Source organism: Pongo abelii, chromosome X, assembly GCF_028885655.2.
Source record: "Pongo abelii isolate AG06213 chromosome X, NHGRI_mPonAbe1-v2.0_pri, whole genome shotgun sequence".
Taxonomy (NCBI): domain Eukaryota; kingdom Metazoa; phylum Chordata; class Mammalia; order Primates; family Hominidae; genus Pongo; species Pongo abelii.
This window is the reverse complement of record NC_072008.2, coordinates 57936491-57952230: the sequence shown is the minus strand read 5'-3', so window position 1 is coordinate 57952230 and position 15740 is coordinate 57936491. Positions and strand designations below refer to the sequence as shown.

Below are 15740 nucleotides of genomic sequence, written 5' to 3'. Positions count from 1 at the left end.
AAAAGTTAAAAGAGTTCTATATGTCTTTAAATGTCAGCAATTAACAAGAGGGATAAATTATCCTAGGTGACAATGTGGGACTCCTATCAAATTCACCATCAAATACAGTGTAATTCCTGGAGAGTTATTTACACTCCTTTAATGTTTTACCCTTTATTTTTGTTCCATTCCTTCTAGAGTTCTCCCTTTTAGTGGACAGGGAAACTACAAAATGGAAAGACTGTTGTAGGGGTTCTCACGCTATCACTTGGCTCATGATTCTCTTTAGTGACAGAAGAGATTACGAGTAAGATGCCTCAATGAGGCAATCTCACACAGATCCAGGAATATTGGACTTTTCACCATCTTACTCTTCCCAGCTCCAACTGAGACATAAAACTCACTTCTACTTTCATAGTGAACTGCTGAAATTCATGACAAAATACTGAATTCCTGAAATTATGGTACAGTCCTTTATAACAGACTATTATACCCCAAACATAATCAGTTAGTATACAGCACAGAAGGCATAGCTCATTTTCATACAGAGTAGTCTCAGGAAGTGATGTAATATCCAGATTGGCATTGTCCAATAGAAATATAATGAGAGCTTATATGTAATTTTATTTTTTAAAAGAGCCATATGTTTAATTTTAAATTTTCTTTACTTTTCTTCTTTTTTAAAGAGATAGGGTCTCACTCTGTCACCCAGGCTGGAGTGCAGCGGTGGGATCATAGCTCACTGAAGCCTCAAATTCCTGGTCACAATGATCCTTCCGCCTTGGCCTCCTAATGTGTTGAGATTACAGGCATGAACCACTGTGTCCTGCCTTTATTTCAGATTTTTTTAGTAGCCACATTAAAAAAGTAAGAAGAAACTGATAAAAATTAATTTGAATATTTTCTTTGACCGAATCTATTGAAAACATTATTTAACATGTAATCAATATTAAAATACTAATCAGATATTTAATTTTTTTGTATTAAGCCTCTGAAAACTTTTTGTATTAAGGTTTATATTTTACTTTCATAGCACATCTCAATTTGGATACTAAATTTTCAATGGCTAAAGTGAAATTTAGTCCTGCCAAAACAATAGTTTTGTCTAACACAAAAATGTTTACACTGCTTCAGTTTTAAAACTTAAATTTAAATTAAATTAAGAATTCAGTTCCTCGGTTGCACTAGACACATTTCAAGTGCTGAATAGGCACATATGACTAGTAGCTACCATATTGGCCAATGCACATCTGGATAATTCAAGACAAGCTGGGGAGGTCTCTCGTAATTGAAAAGGAGGTAAGAGGATCGTTAACTGTGTAGGAAGTTCTGAGAATGCCTAAACGAACCCCTGCCAAAAAAAAAAAAAAAAAAAAAGTAGCCTGTTGCTGTCTTCTAGAAAGTGGATAAACCACAATGTATCCATGTTATAATGTATCTTCATGCAGGATAACAATGCTTTAACAATTATTGTTTAACTAAATACACCATCTTTATACACTGATTCTCAGAAAGAACTCTTCCTTACTTCCCTCATTCTGTTAGTAAAAATATGATTAGTACAGTCCCCAAGGAAACCTGAGTTACCATTCTTGGTTTCTATGATGATTCTCTCTCTCTCTCTCTCCCTCCCTCCCTCCATCCCTCCTTTCTTCCCCCAACTCCCCAATGAGGTACTAAGTAATATTCCCTCTTCTCTTCAGTATTTGAAGAGATATTTGAAATTATCTGATATTTGAAATATGTCTTCAAATACTGGAAATATGTGAAAATATTTCCAATACCTCTCCACTGACACTATCCTAGTACTGGCTTCATCCTTCATATCACACCTTGATTGCTGCAAAAGCTTTCTCACTGATTTTCCTATTCTGGTCTTTCCCATCTAATCCACATTGCACACTTGCATAACATTAACTTTTCTAAAACATAATTTTCATTGTCTGACTCCTCTATTAAAACATATTTGCTGGCTCTTCTCTGTGTCCAGAATAAATGTCTCATTATTCTTACTTTTTTTTTTTTTTTTACCTCTTAATCATTTTCATTTGGTGCCAAAGTAAACATTTTTCCGTTCTTGTACTTCAGTAGTTTAATATATTATTTTTCTATCTCCTCCCATCAACGGCAATCTCTTTAAAGGTCAGGGTCATATAGTACTCCTCTCACAGACCCCTCAATATGTTATGGTGTAATCTTCACAATGACACTGAGTAAATATTTGTTAATTTGGAATATATACAGTATAATCTCCAGCTTACAAATTGCTTTCTTTTATGTTTCCTGGATATGAACATGAACAATGTAGGTCACAGAGACAAACTTCATAGTCTATCCATGTTTCTCAACTACTACTCAAGCATTTTGTTATATTAATTATACTAATTGGTAAAAAATACAAATGTCAGTGTATTTTTAGCTTATGACCAACATGATCAATGGAGCCCCTAGAAACAATTCTTTTCAAGCCATTATGTAACTGTGTTTTCAATTGACGAGAAGTTTTAATAAGTCAATGCCTGAAGAGAAGCAGAAAGGAAACAGGATGAAATTAAAACAAGTACCATTATTTAAAAGGAGTGATGGCAACTTTTTTTCAGACTAGTTAAGTGCAGCTTGTCACCACCAACAGAATTATACCTATTACCTTGAAAGTGTAAAGCTGTTCTCCATGATTTTGCTAGAAAATGATGTTGAAAGAGAAATCATTTGAACAAATTTGTTCAGTGAAACTTTGTGAGCCCATGGACAAAAGCTGTTCCCTTTGAGAACGTAACATTTGTCCTTTGAAAATTCCATGAGTAAGTAGGAAAAGATATAGTTTATAATTTTTTATTGGGAGAAAGTTGGTTTAAAGAATTTAAAAAATGAAGTCACAGCATTAAATTATCTTTATGTTTATAAATTTATTTAATTTCCAAGACTTATGTGTTCATCTCAATCCTTGACATACTCATCTGCCAGACACAAAAAATAGTGGTCTATTCAAGAGGCCTTAATGAATGACAACATTTTTGAAATATGCTATATGAGTACAAATATTTCCAGAGCAAAGAGGGAAAACTGTTGATTCGGTAGACACAATCAAATTCCAAGCATTTATCTGATTTACAAAAGTACATCTACTTTTTGTTTTTCACTAAATGAATACAACCACTTTTAATATATATGTGTGTGTGGCTGTGTGCGTATTTCAACACACACACACACACACACACAATACAGAAACATTTCATAGTGGCAAAATTTTAGTGCACTGCCAAAGTGCTACAATAACTGTCATCCACAGACATCCACATGCAAACACTACTGGACTAGTACACTAGAGCAAATAAGAGAGTATTAGCAAAACTCTCTGGCAAAAACTTTTAAAATGGAAGTAATGAAACAGAAATCCACTTCTAATTTGAAGGGTATAGAAAATAATCTTCATCATTTTAATCACATATACACATAGTATTATCTAAGCTCAGAAAATAACTTCTTCCTGTATGCACAGAACTCCAATGTACACTCAGTAAATGTTAGCATTTGAAGAAAATGTGCCATGAGGAGAATGTCTGAGGGATAATGGCAGGAAAAAGATATATCCATTATAAAAGAGGACAGAAAGGCATGGCAAGGATGGGAATGTGCAGGAAAGGGAGGGGAGAGGGAAGAAAGTAAACTGACCATAAAAGAAACCAATTCAAATGGAAAACAGCGACTAACCTTGACACAGGAATGAATCATGAAGGCTGGATGGGTAGACTGGGAGGGGTGAAAAGAATGTATATTCTTTGTTTTAAGCTATATATAAAATTGTCAGATTTAGCCAAAGCCTAGTTGGAATGGGAGTTGGCTAAATTACATGAAATGTAACACAGACACTGCCAAAATTACTTCAAAGGGTTGTTCTGAGCAACGAGACACAAGCTGTGAAGATGTTCCCCAAATTGCAAAATGCTACACTAATGTAAGACAGATAGTTTACACAATATTCCAGTTCAATCTTTCCTTTCAACTCTGGGAAATTACAAGTGCAAACAATGAGATCTACAGAGCACAGAAAGAAAAAAACCTCCACTGCTCCATTATCAGATTTTCAGGGAACAGCAGGCTTCACAGTCACAGAGAAGCCTGACTTTCAAAACAGAGCAAAGATGGTGACAAATTGATCGAATGGAGAGATATGCTGTTAGGCATGTGGGCAATGTCTCCACTCCTGGTATTACCCGCAGCAATTCTTAGAGGGAAAATTATTCAGTAGAGGGAAGAGGGAATAAACAGATTCCCTTGCCTACTTCACCCTAAACTTCATAAAGCTCTTTTATCTGCACATGAATAAGATTAAAATACTCCAATTATTGTCTTATAAAAGGAAGGACTGAGAGGATAAAAATGGTACAAATTCACCAAAATATGCCAAAACACAGAGTATCTTTCCTTAACATAAGAAACAGGAAGAGAAGAAAATTTAACAGTGTGTCAGGTATGTGTGTGCATTGCTATAATCAGTTAAAAGCTAGAAAACTGAAGCTTAATAACTAATTTATTCAAGGCCACTTATCCAACACCACAGAGCCAAAATTTAGCCCTGGGTCTGTTTCATGTCAAAGTCCTCGCTGGCAATTTCCACAAAACTGCCTTCCATCATCAAAAGAAGTTAGGAAGATAAACAGTGAGAACAGCCAACACATTTTTTTGCTATTTTTTCTTGTTAGTTCTATGACTATTTAAGAAAATATTTTGGCATTGAATAATATTTCTATCACATAGCATTTCCTCCTTTGCTAATGATTAGTAACTCTACAAAGATGACTCATCATATCAGAAGCATCACGAATTAATGCATTTATCTGCAGCAGCTGCTAATACCACAAAGAGAAAACCACAGATTATGTGCCACCTACTAAATGAACACAACATAACCTATGAAACATTCATGCCAAAAGCAATGTTTCAATCTCATCAAGTCTCTAGACATAACTAGCAAATTAAAGAAACAGAGGATAGAGGAAAGCAAACATTACCATAGGGATGCAATTAGCAAAACTTAAATTGTGGCAAATGCTACATGTGAAACAACCTCATTTCATAAACAAAATCGCAAGGAAAAAAAGAAAGATGAAGGGGAAACATACGGATTAAGAAGACACTTAGATTTACGGGATTCTACTAATTAAAAATAATAAAGTAGCATTTATGAGGCAATTGGAAGTTTGAACCCTCACTGGATATTTACTGATATTAAAGAATTACTGTAAATATCACTTGTGATAATGGAATTATCATTTTTTTCCATGTCATCCCATAGCTTTCAGAGATATATAAAGATATTTATGGATAAAATGATCAGATGTCTGCTATTTGTTACAAAATAATACTAGAACATGGGGAGTGAGTGAGGCTAAGTTAAAAAAGATTGTTCATGGATTCATAATTGCTGAAGCTGGGTGAAAAGTACATGGATGTTCATCATAATATGATGTAACGTTATGTATGTTTGCCAAAAAAAGAACATGTCAGGGGTGGGGGGGCAGTTAAAAAAAAAACACATGCCACATCACTGAAAAACGTCCTCATATTTTTCAAGGAAAGAAATGTATTATCAAGGAATCACAGAGCAGAAAGACCTTAAAAGCAATCTATTCAAACCACCTCAATTCATAAATAAGGAAATTAAGGCTCAGATAGGTTAACTGACTTGCTCAGGGTCACACAACTTGTCAGTTCCAAACTCAAGATCAGAATTTAAATCTCCAAACTTGTAGTCCAGGGCTGTGCTCTTTTTGCAAACCAAAAAGAAATGACTGCACTTAAATATTTAGTCCAGAATATCCTCAAAATTGACTGTAACAAAAGTAAGCCACATGATGAGGAATGAATAGAGTTGGTTCATACCAAAAATGAGCTGCCAGTCACAGTGATAAGATCTGTTTCTTTCTGAGAACCATGGTTTCCTGCTGCATTGGGGAATCCAAACTGGGTTTCTCCCTCCTGTCCAAAGAAGTCAGAGTCAGGATGTACGCTCCACTCCGCTTTGGTTGGTGTCAGTAGTTCTGAGACACTGTTTTCACAAAGGGTGCTCGAAGGAGTCAGAGTATCTGTGTCCACTGTTAGCTTACTGCTGGGTGTCAAAGCCTGAGGCTCTGGACTGGAGTTTTTCATGGCCAAAGAGCCCAGAGATCCCAATGGCCCCACACTTACACTTGAGACCTCATCCACATTTAAGGAGCTCTGCTGAAAACCAGTGGCCGCCGTTCCGAAAAAGAGAGAGGTATCCAGGCTTTGAGGAGGGTCGCTGGTGGCCATCAAGGCCGGAGGGTCCACAGCCTGCCCTACGGAATTATTATTATTAGCAGGGAGGTGCCCTGCCAGAGTCGAGCTCACAGAAGCCACATCAATAGTCAAGATTCCAGAGTTCACCAATGCTGTGTCCAGCAATGCAGCAGAAGTACTGTCAGGTACATCAGAGAAGAGAGACACTATCTCTGCATCACTGAGATCATTCTGTCTCTGGCTGGTAAGTTCACTGCTGGGTGTAAGAGAATTTGCTGCTTCTAGCTGAGCTAAGAGATCCTGGCCCACCTTGTGCCTTTTAACCATGTGCGTCTTCATGCTGTGCTTGGATGTGAAGAGTTTATTACAAGTGGAGATCGGGCAACGGCTTTTCCAAGTGTCCACATCCTGCAGGTGTTTCTTGGAGTGAATGTAGAGGCTACTGCGAGCAGAGAACCTGGCACAGCAGCCTTCCACAGGACACACGAAAGGCTTTGTGCCCAGGTGGGTAATGCTGTGGCCTTTCAGATGTTCGGCCCTCGTGAAAGATTTCCCACAGCCTTCCACAGGGCACATGAACCTCCGGTCATCGTCGTGCTTCCTTTTGTGCCTTAAGAGTTTGGACATGCTGGTGAAGTTCCAACCACAGCCATCAAAGTCACAAAGGAAAGGTCTCTCGCCGGTGTGACTCCGTAGGTGAATTTTCAGCCTACAAGCCTTGTCATATTGTTTGCTGCAGCCAGGAAAAGAGCAGGAAAACAGTTCCTGTTCCCTGAAATGGGCGCGGTTATGGGAAAACAGAGCACTCACTGTGATAAATGTCTTCTTGCAGCCAGAAAACGCGCACTGGTAAGGCCTCTCAGGTTCGAAGTGGCTGCGCTGGTGGGCGCTGAGTTTGGCCTGCGTGGGGAAGCTCTCCTCGCACACCTCGCATTTGAATGAGTTCTCCTGCTCATGGCCCTTCATGTGCGCCTTGAGGTTGTACACGGTGGTGAAGCTCTTGCCACAGCCCTCCGCCGGGCAACCAAAGGGCCGAAGTTTGTCGTGCGACTGCAGGTGCCTCTTGAGCTTGTAAGAGGTGGTGAAGGTCCAGCCACAGCCACCCAGGGGGCATTTGAAGGGCCTCTGGCCCTGGCTGCTGCTGTGCGTCAGCAGGTGCACCTTCAGCTGGTGCTTCTTGGCGAAGGTCTGCCCGCACTGCGCCTCGGGGCACAAGTACAGCACCACGCCTGGGCCGGAGCCCAGCGGTCCGCGGGGGCCCAGGGCGGCGGCCGGGCCCTCCGCCTCCTCCTCAGGCGCCGGAGCTGGCGCGGGTTCGGCCGGCTCGGCTAGCAGGAGGTCTGGCGGCAGCTCTGGGCAGTCACCCGGCTGCGCGGCATGCGGGAACCCAGCTTGCGGGGCGATCAGACACCCGGGCTGCTGGGCAGGAGCTGCCCCTGGCTCCCAGGCGTGTGGTGGGGGCGTGGCCAGGGTGAGGACGCCGTTCTCAAAGCGCAACAGCAGGTCCTGGTTGTGGATAGTGACTGTGCCCGCGAAGGCCGCGGCGGGGCCGGGGGCAGAGATCGGGGCCGGAGTGGGAACCGCGGACAGGCAGCGGGGGCCTAGCGCAGTGGGCCCCGCGGGATTCGCGCCGCTTTCGCCCCCCTGGAGCCCCGGGCCCTTCTCGGCCTCCTCCCTCAACACAGGCCCTGCGGCCTGACCGGAGCCCGCGGTCTCCACGTCGCCACCCACCGGGTCAAGCAGCACCAGGAAGAAGTCGTCGCCACCGCCGCCGCCGCCGCCGCCGCCGCTAGGTTGATCGGGCCTCGGCGCCAACAGGCTTGGGCCAGGGCCCCGTGATGCCGTGCGGGCCTCCTCACGCCGCCGCCCGGGCCCGCCATCTTGAGGGCCCCGGACCAGCAGGAGGCGGCGCGTGGGGACCTGACCAGCCGGCGGGTCAGGGCCTCGGTGGACTCGGCCGCCACCCGCGGGGATGCCGCCGCCGCCCTGTAGTGTCCCGCAAGCCGGGAGCAGCTTCGGGATTTCCATCTCTGCGTCCGAGAGGCTCGGCTGGAACCAGAGCCGAGGAGGAGGCGCGATCCCGCCCCCTGCCGCGGGCCTGAACACGTTCCTGAAAGGGGAAAAAAAAATGTGCAATGCGCAGAAACTGGCCCTATCAGATATTAAAACGTATTTAACGCCACAGTGATTTAAATATTCTGGTACTGGGTCTCTGGAACAGAATAGAAAGCCCAGAGGTAGAGCCTGGTATGCATAAATACGTTCTACAGTTAATATAAGTAAGTAATTAAGGAGGTCTTCTGAGGTAATGGGGAAATGACGACAGCGTGTTCAGTAATGCTGTGGAACACCTAGGTATCTATCCGCTGGAAGCAATTTTAATCCGTGACTCATTGTATATACCCAAATAAACACCCCAGCCCCTCCCAGTGTTAGATATGTTGCTTCGTACTTTTTGTGTGTTAAAATTTGCTGGCTGACTGGCTGGCTGGACTGATGGAAGAAAGACAATTCCCAAGAGAATAAACTGTCTCTGTGTCAGCATTAAACCACCATAGTGCTGGCAGTTCTGCTGAAAATATGCTTCCCCTTCCCACCTCCCCGCGGGACAACTTCCATATTCACAATTATCTTGAGCAAAGTCTTCGGTACAATTTGCCGCATAGTTCAAATTTTGTCTTGCTGATACAGAGATTAGAATGAGTGAGAGATGCGGCCAAAATAGGTTAGCACTCTTCAGCCTAGAAATTCAAAGTCTGGAGAATGAAACAATTTACATTGAAATCTGGAAAAAACCCAACCTTCTCCTGGCTTCTCCCTATACAGTGCACAACCTAAACCAACTTTTGCCCTTTCACCATCGGTTGTACCATGATAAATTTCATGTCCGCTCTCACAGCACAATGAGGGCATTCATTCCTCAGTTTACTCTGCCTTCTCCAGCACATGGAGGTCTCTGGGCAGGAGTTTCAGTTAAATGAGTTTAGGTTAAATCCTGAGTCACTCCAATGGATTCTGCCAAGTAAAAGGCACAGACGATCTTGTCCAATCAACCTGGTGTACCTGCTCACATTTAAGTGTGGTGGCCCAGTCTTGCGGGGCCTGTGGTGCCTAATGCGCTTATTAATGATGATGACAATCCTCCAATTTGTTTGTCACGACTGAGTTGGGAATTGACACAAATATAGGGTGAAATATCTGAGATGAGAAAGCTTAGAGTAATGACTAGATTGGTGGTGGGGGGGGGGGGGGGCGGGGTGTAACCTGTTGTTTAAGTACTCCCAGCTCTCTCACCCTCGTTTAATGACAGTGGACACTTGGTCTTTTGAAAATCAAGTTATTCATCCATAACTATTTGAACCTCCTCAAAATGTCTACTCCACATACTTTCTTTCTATTACTTTTTCTGGAGAAAGCATTTTTCAAATCTGAGGTATAGAAGAGTGCATAAAACATATTTGTATGGTTTAGATTATTTTACAAAAGCAGACACCTATGTAACCAAGACCAAGGTCAAGCAATAGACCACTGCCAGCCTTCCAGAATACAGCTGCTGTACTCCTCCCAATCACAACCCACACTCTCCTATATGAATATAGTCATTGCCCTGACTTTGTAATAATCATTTCACTGCTTTCCTTTATAGCTTTATCACTTTTGTACACATCCCTAAACAATACAGTTGATACGAAGTTGTATAAATGGAATCATACAGCAAGTTTCCTTTTATAACTTGTTTCTTTCACTCTGTATTATACTTAAGAGACTCATCCATGTTGTTCATAATAGCTATAAGTAAGTAGATCCTTTGTCTCCATCGACTGTCGTTCCAGCATATGCTTATAGCAAAGTGATTATGGTATGATTATACCACTCCATTCTACAGCAGATGGACATTAGGATTGCTTCTATTTTTCAGTGATTATTATGAAAATTCTTGCATATTTCTCATGGGACACATGTGTAAAAATCTCTCTAGGGTATATATCCAAGAATAGAATCACAGGGCCATAGGGTATGGATATCCTCAGCTTTACTAGATGATGCCAAATTGTTTTCTGTAGTGATTGGGCAAGCTGTCAATCCCACCAGCAGCACAGAGAGCCCCTACTGCTCCACATCTTCACCCACACCAAGTATTACCAGAATTTAAATTTTGCCAGTCTACTGGTGGGCAATACCCAAATTACTAGTAAGCTTTAGCACATTTTCGTGTTTATGAGCCTTTTGGAGTATCTATTCCAAAGAAGGCCTATTCAAATCTACCTCTTTTAACCCATGTTTCTATTCTATTGTTCATCTAGCACTTACTGACTTAATGAGCCTGTTAAATATTTTAAATACTAGTCCATACCTGTGGCCAAAATATTCCCTTGTTCTGTTTGTATTTCCCATTGCTTTGTGCTGTGGTGCTGCGTTTTGTGAACAGAAGATCTTAATTATAATATAGTCAAATTCATCATTCTTTTCCTGATGGTTAGTGTGTTTTCGTTTTAAGAAATCTTTTCTGTTTTAAGAAACCCTGGGCCATGAAAGCGTTTTCTATATTTTCTTCCAAAATATGTATGCTATTGCCCTTCACAGTCAGGTCTTAATCCACCTGCAATTGATGTTTGTGTGTTGCATTGAGTGGGGTTCCATTTATTTATTTATTTATTTATTTATTTGAATATCCAGTTTTCTCAGTGAACCACTTATTGAAAAGTCTGCCTTTTGCCAACTGATTTACAGTGCCATAAATCAAGTATCTACCCATATGTGGGCTAGTTCCTATACTCGCTATTAAGTGCTCGGCCCTATTTGTTTGAAATACCACACTGTCTTAATTACTACAGATCCATAGTCAATTCTGATATTTGGATAAGGCAGTAAATTCTACATTGTTCTTCAAAAGTGTCTTGGCTCTTTTGGCCCATTTCAATTCCATTTAAATTATAAACTCATCATAAAAACTTCAACCAACAGCTAGTTTGGGGTTCTAATTCGTATTGTGCTGATATTTTAGATTTGACTTCTCAATATTGAAAGTTTGGTTCATGGTTTTGGTCTGTCTCTCCTTTTAATAAGGTCTCCTTTAATGTGCCCAAGTAATACTTTATATTTTTCCCATAAGGCAACTTTTTTGTCTTAGGCAGTTCATATTGTACAAATCCTATGTTTGGAATTTTTACTGTCTAAATTTGTTTCTGGTAAATAAATAGGATGCATTTGGCTTTTGTTCATTAAGATTTCATCCTACAAGCATATAAACTCTTCTATTGATTCTAATAATTTGTCTGTAATACTTTGTGGAATTTTATATACACTGTCATATCATCTGTAAATAGTGCCAGTCTTTCTTCTTCCTTTCCAAATATCTTATTTCTTTTTCTTGCTCTACTGCTCTGTCTGGGACCCCATCACCACCCCCAGTAAACTATTGAATAGAAGTGGTGATAGTGGACATCCTTACTTGATGCAGCTCTTAAAGAGAAAGCTTTCAGTGATTCTCCATTAAGAATGTTGCTTGCTGTAGATGCTGTGTTCTGTAGCAATATGGATTCAATCCGGAGATAGAAAGCACACAGTGATCTAGAAAGAGAAGGTTTAATATAAAGAATCATTAAACTATGATAAAATATCTTATATAGAATACCAGACAACTCTATATGGGGTTTTCTGGGACTGGGGTAGAGTACCCAAGGAAAGACAAACTTAGAATGAAAGCTTCTCCCCAAGGCTGGATTTCATACCTAATTGGAGAAGAACCCACTGGATGGCAGAGAAGTTCCACTGGTTTGCCAGTACCTGAGCTGGTCTGCAGAGCTAGAACTGGTCTACGGTCACAGAAGAAGCAAGAAGTCACCCTTTGGAGCATGGTAGTGTGGACAAGCAATAGCTGGTGGCTAGTAAGTGGGTGTGAAGTAGGGGTTGGGGAGCCTGTCTCAGTTGGAGGCCTGGAGTAAACAATGCCCCATGCACAGGATTAGGGTGAGAGCAGAGAGAAGCAGTGGGCAGATGACTTGGAGAACAGCATGTCCCTATCAAGAGGGCCACAAGAAGCTGATCATCAGGGCACACCAGGACTGCAGGTTTGCTGAGAGACAGTTGTTCTGGGCCCAGGCCTGAGACAAAGCTTCTTGAATGTCCTCACCTCCACAACTCTGAGAACCAGAAATCATAGAAGTACCACTTCCTTTTTTCAATGTCTGTCCCTACAGAGCCCTCTATTAAGTAAGTGTAACATCGTGCTCTTTGATGTTACTTTAAAGGAGAGATGCTTAAAGGATCCCTCTATTATCAAAGAATATATATTGAAGGGTGAATTTGGAGCTGAAAGGTAATAAATTGATAACTGGCTTCATATCCTGTATCAGGTTAGAGGAGTCCACATTCTCTGTAGTCAGTATCAATAGTAGGCACCCTACCTGCCAGGGTTATAGTTGTTGATTGCACAAGGGAGATTATCTACCACCCTGTTTTTGCTCTGGTAAGCCTAGACTTCACCACTGGGTAATATATCCATGTAACAAGTACATGGTACATATCCATGTACTTGTACCCCCTAAAGATATACAAATGATTAAAGTAACAGGCCTGGCTATTTCAGGAGTTTTAGTTGACTATTTAGGATTCTTGGTGGGCTCAGTGTTCCCAGGCCTGAACTGAGTTTGCTGCAAAACCCAGCCTCTGGCACAAAGGGGCGTCAGTAGCTTAGGGCATAGGGCCTGTGAGCCTTGTGGTCCAGCCCTACCCAGGACTTCCTGCTGCACTCACAAGGAGAGCTTTGTTGTGTTGTGAGATTGCTTCTTCTACCATAAATGTGAGTAGCAAATGTTCTCTTCAGGAGTAGACTAATTTCATTTATACCTGAAATGCTGCTCTGTTCCCCTGCACCGGAGTTAAACAGATAGATAAAACGTGCTTGGATTTCTTTTAAAGTCATGCCTTACAGAGCTGTATCCTTGCAGAAGCAAGGCAGTAGATTCCCGAGTTAGTCTCACAAAGCGTATATCTCTAACTACATTGGCAGTTTGAGTGTTTTAGTCATGCTTTTCTCAATTTGATTTAGGGCCCAAAATAGGCAAAAATTCATGGGAGAAAATAGCCCATGGTTTTGCCCTTCTTGTGTCAAATCTGAAATTCGTTCACTACCAGGAGGAGTCGCTATTTAAGCCTGCCCCATAGGTAGCTGTCACCACTAGGCTTCCAATCAGTCACTCTCACTTGCTAGAAACGGCTTAGAACTAGGTTTTGTGGGAAAACAGACCTCCAATCTGCAGTCTCTAAAGGAGGGTGACACAGCTGTGGTGTCTTTCCTTGCAGGAGAAAGGGGAATTGGGAGCCTCCCATGTAGAGCTGTCTGGGAGGAACCCACCAGGGCTCGCATCCTCCCACTGACAACCTTAGTGACCCCTGTCTGGTAACCTCTGACCCCACACACAAGAGCAAAAGGGGGAAAGAGGAAGTGTGAGCAGCGTGAGGATGCAGTTCTTGTTCACCGTGTCCCTCACCCCAACCTTCCATGCTCTGGCCAATGATGCGGAGATAGAGCCAAGATTTGGTGGTTTCTGAAAACTCAAGTAGTTGTTTCTCTCTCTGGTCCAGGTGGAGGATGAGGGTAGGGTTTTGGAGTAATTCCGTGTTTCTACCAAGGGTAATTCCGTGATTTTGTTGCACTTTTGGTGAGCTTGACAATTACTGCACCACGGAAACCAGCCCAGACACAGAACCCTGCGACCCCTTCAGAGAATGTAATAAAATTTCCTAGCACAACGGGTTTCTGTTACATTAAGCTCCAATATTCCCTCAAAGTTTGTATGGGTGTAGGGTTTTTCTTTCTCCCACTGTTTTGTCTTAGTGAAAACACTCCGAACCACACACAGCGATAGCTCGGCCACTCTAAGACATTGCCCAGGTTCTGATTCCCTTCCATCTGCAAGCTTGTCTTCTTCTGACTGGCTTAGAAGAACTTCTAAAAAGGGAATCACTTGTGCAATGCTCTCCCTGTGGAGGGTGTTCGATCAGCATCTCTGTGGGGCCAGAAGATGGACCAGAGACTGATGGCCTGAGCCCTCTCCAGGAAAATTTCACACTGTCTGCCAGCAGAATGCATCACTAGGAGGTACTGTCTCAGTTATTTGCTCAGTGGGGGATTTTACAGGTCCTGAGCCCCTGCCTTCCACGTCTGTAGAATAATCAGCCATCTTTGTGTCCTGACTATCAGCTTTAACTTCTCAAAAATGTATGTGCTACTTTTCTGTTGTTTTTCATCCATGTGACCTAATGAAGATAGAATATTCACATGTATATTTACCTTCTGGCCATTTCACTGTCATCCTCACCTCTGCCCTCCTGACTCCAGGGGTGTAGTCCCTAGGCCCTCAAGCAGCAGTCAGACAGCCTCACCTGGGCCTGGGCTTTGACTCTGAGTTCTCCAACAGGTGAACTGTGGACTCAGGCTCAGCTCATCGATCAGGACCTGGTGCAAAATGAGGTCCACCAGCCAGATGGTCACCTTGATCAGAGGAAAAGCTTTTCCCTGCAGCTGGATCAGCAGCAGAGTTAATGGTTTTCACATCATTTATCCCACATGTACAGATGTAAGACCACTGCTTCAAAGCCCAGTGGACTCAGATAGTTGGCTTTTCTTCCTGAGCTTCTCCCAAACTCTCAAGGCCCAGGTGGAGGAGAGGTCTTTAGGTCTTGACCACTGGCTGCATTTTGCCTCACTCTGCCCTGCACATGACTTAACTTTTAATTTTAAAAAAAAAGCACTTCCCCCAAAGGTCTGACAAGCTATGAGACCTTTCAGTGGGACCTTGAAGGATGAGGAGGCATTGGGAATGACAGTTTACAAACTGTCCACAGGAATTGATTGGAATATTTTGGTAATAGAATAGTCTAAATCCAGTTAGCATGTTTGAGTACTTGATTTATCACGTGGTATTTGGAAAAAGTGCTCATCACTTTTTTATTTTTTCACCAGTGGGAAACTAATCCAGAGTGTTCGTTAAATATCAGATTTATCACCCATAACTCTGTCCACAAGTGGTTCATATCTGAGTCAAACATGCTCCTATACCAACAAAGTAGAAAGCAGGACCTTACTTGAGATGCTCTTTACTAATGGGGGGGAAAAAAAACATACATTTACACAATGCGAAATAATACTTTGAAAATATGACCCAGAATGTGAAAAAGCAATAGCACACTAAAATAAACAAATAGAAACAAATAAGTCTTTACAATTTTTATTACTGATGTTTAAAGATAAGTTAACTGGCAAATACATAGTCAAAGACTTTGCAGTACTTAAGGTGTTGTTTTGAGGGTTCTTTGACGCAAGACATGTTGCCATTCCTTAAATTTAAAACTAAATGAAATTATATGTAATTTATATAATTTATAAAATACAAATTATTTACATTTTATAAGCATAACTCCTTACCAATAATCATAAACCCTTACCACATTCAAAATGACAATCATTTTCATCACCTCCTAAGGCTTTCTCATGC

The 15740-nt window shown here is 41.8% G+C and overlaps 1 protein-coding gene across 1 annotated transcript; it reads right to left on the bottom strand.

The window, feature by feature from the left end:
* Positions 1 to 2865: 2865 nt before the first annotated feature.
* On the bottom strand, positions 2866 to 8668 carry LOC100447801 (zinc finger X-linked duplicated B). Its single transcript, XM_002831726.6, has one exon. It carries the CDS (start codon positions 8266 to 8268, stop codon positions 5857 to 5859), a length of 2412 nt encoding a protein of 803 aa, XP_002831772.2. The 5' UTR covers positions 8269 to 8668; the 3' UTR covers positions 2866 to 5856.
* Positions 8669 to 15740: the final 7072 nt, after the last annotated feature.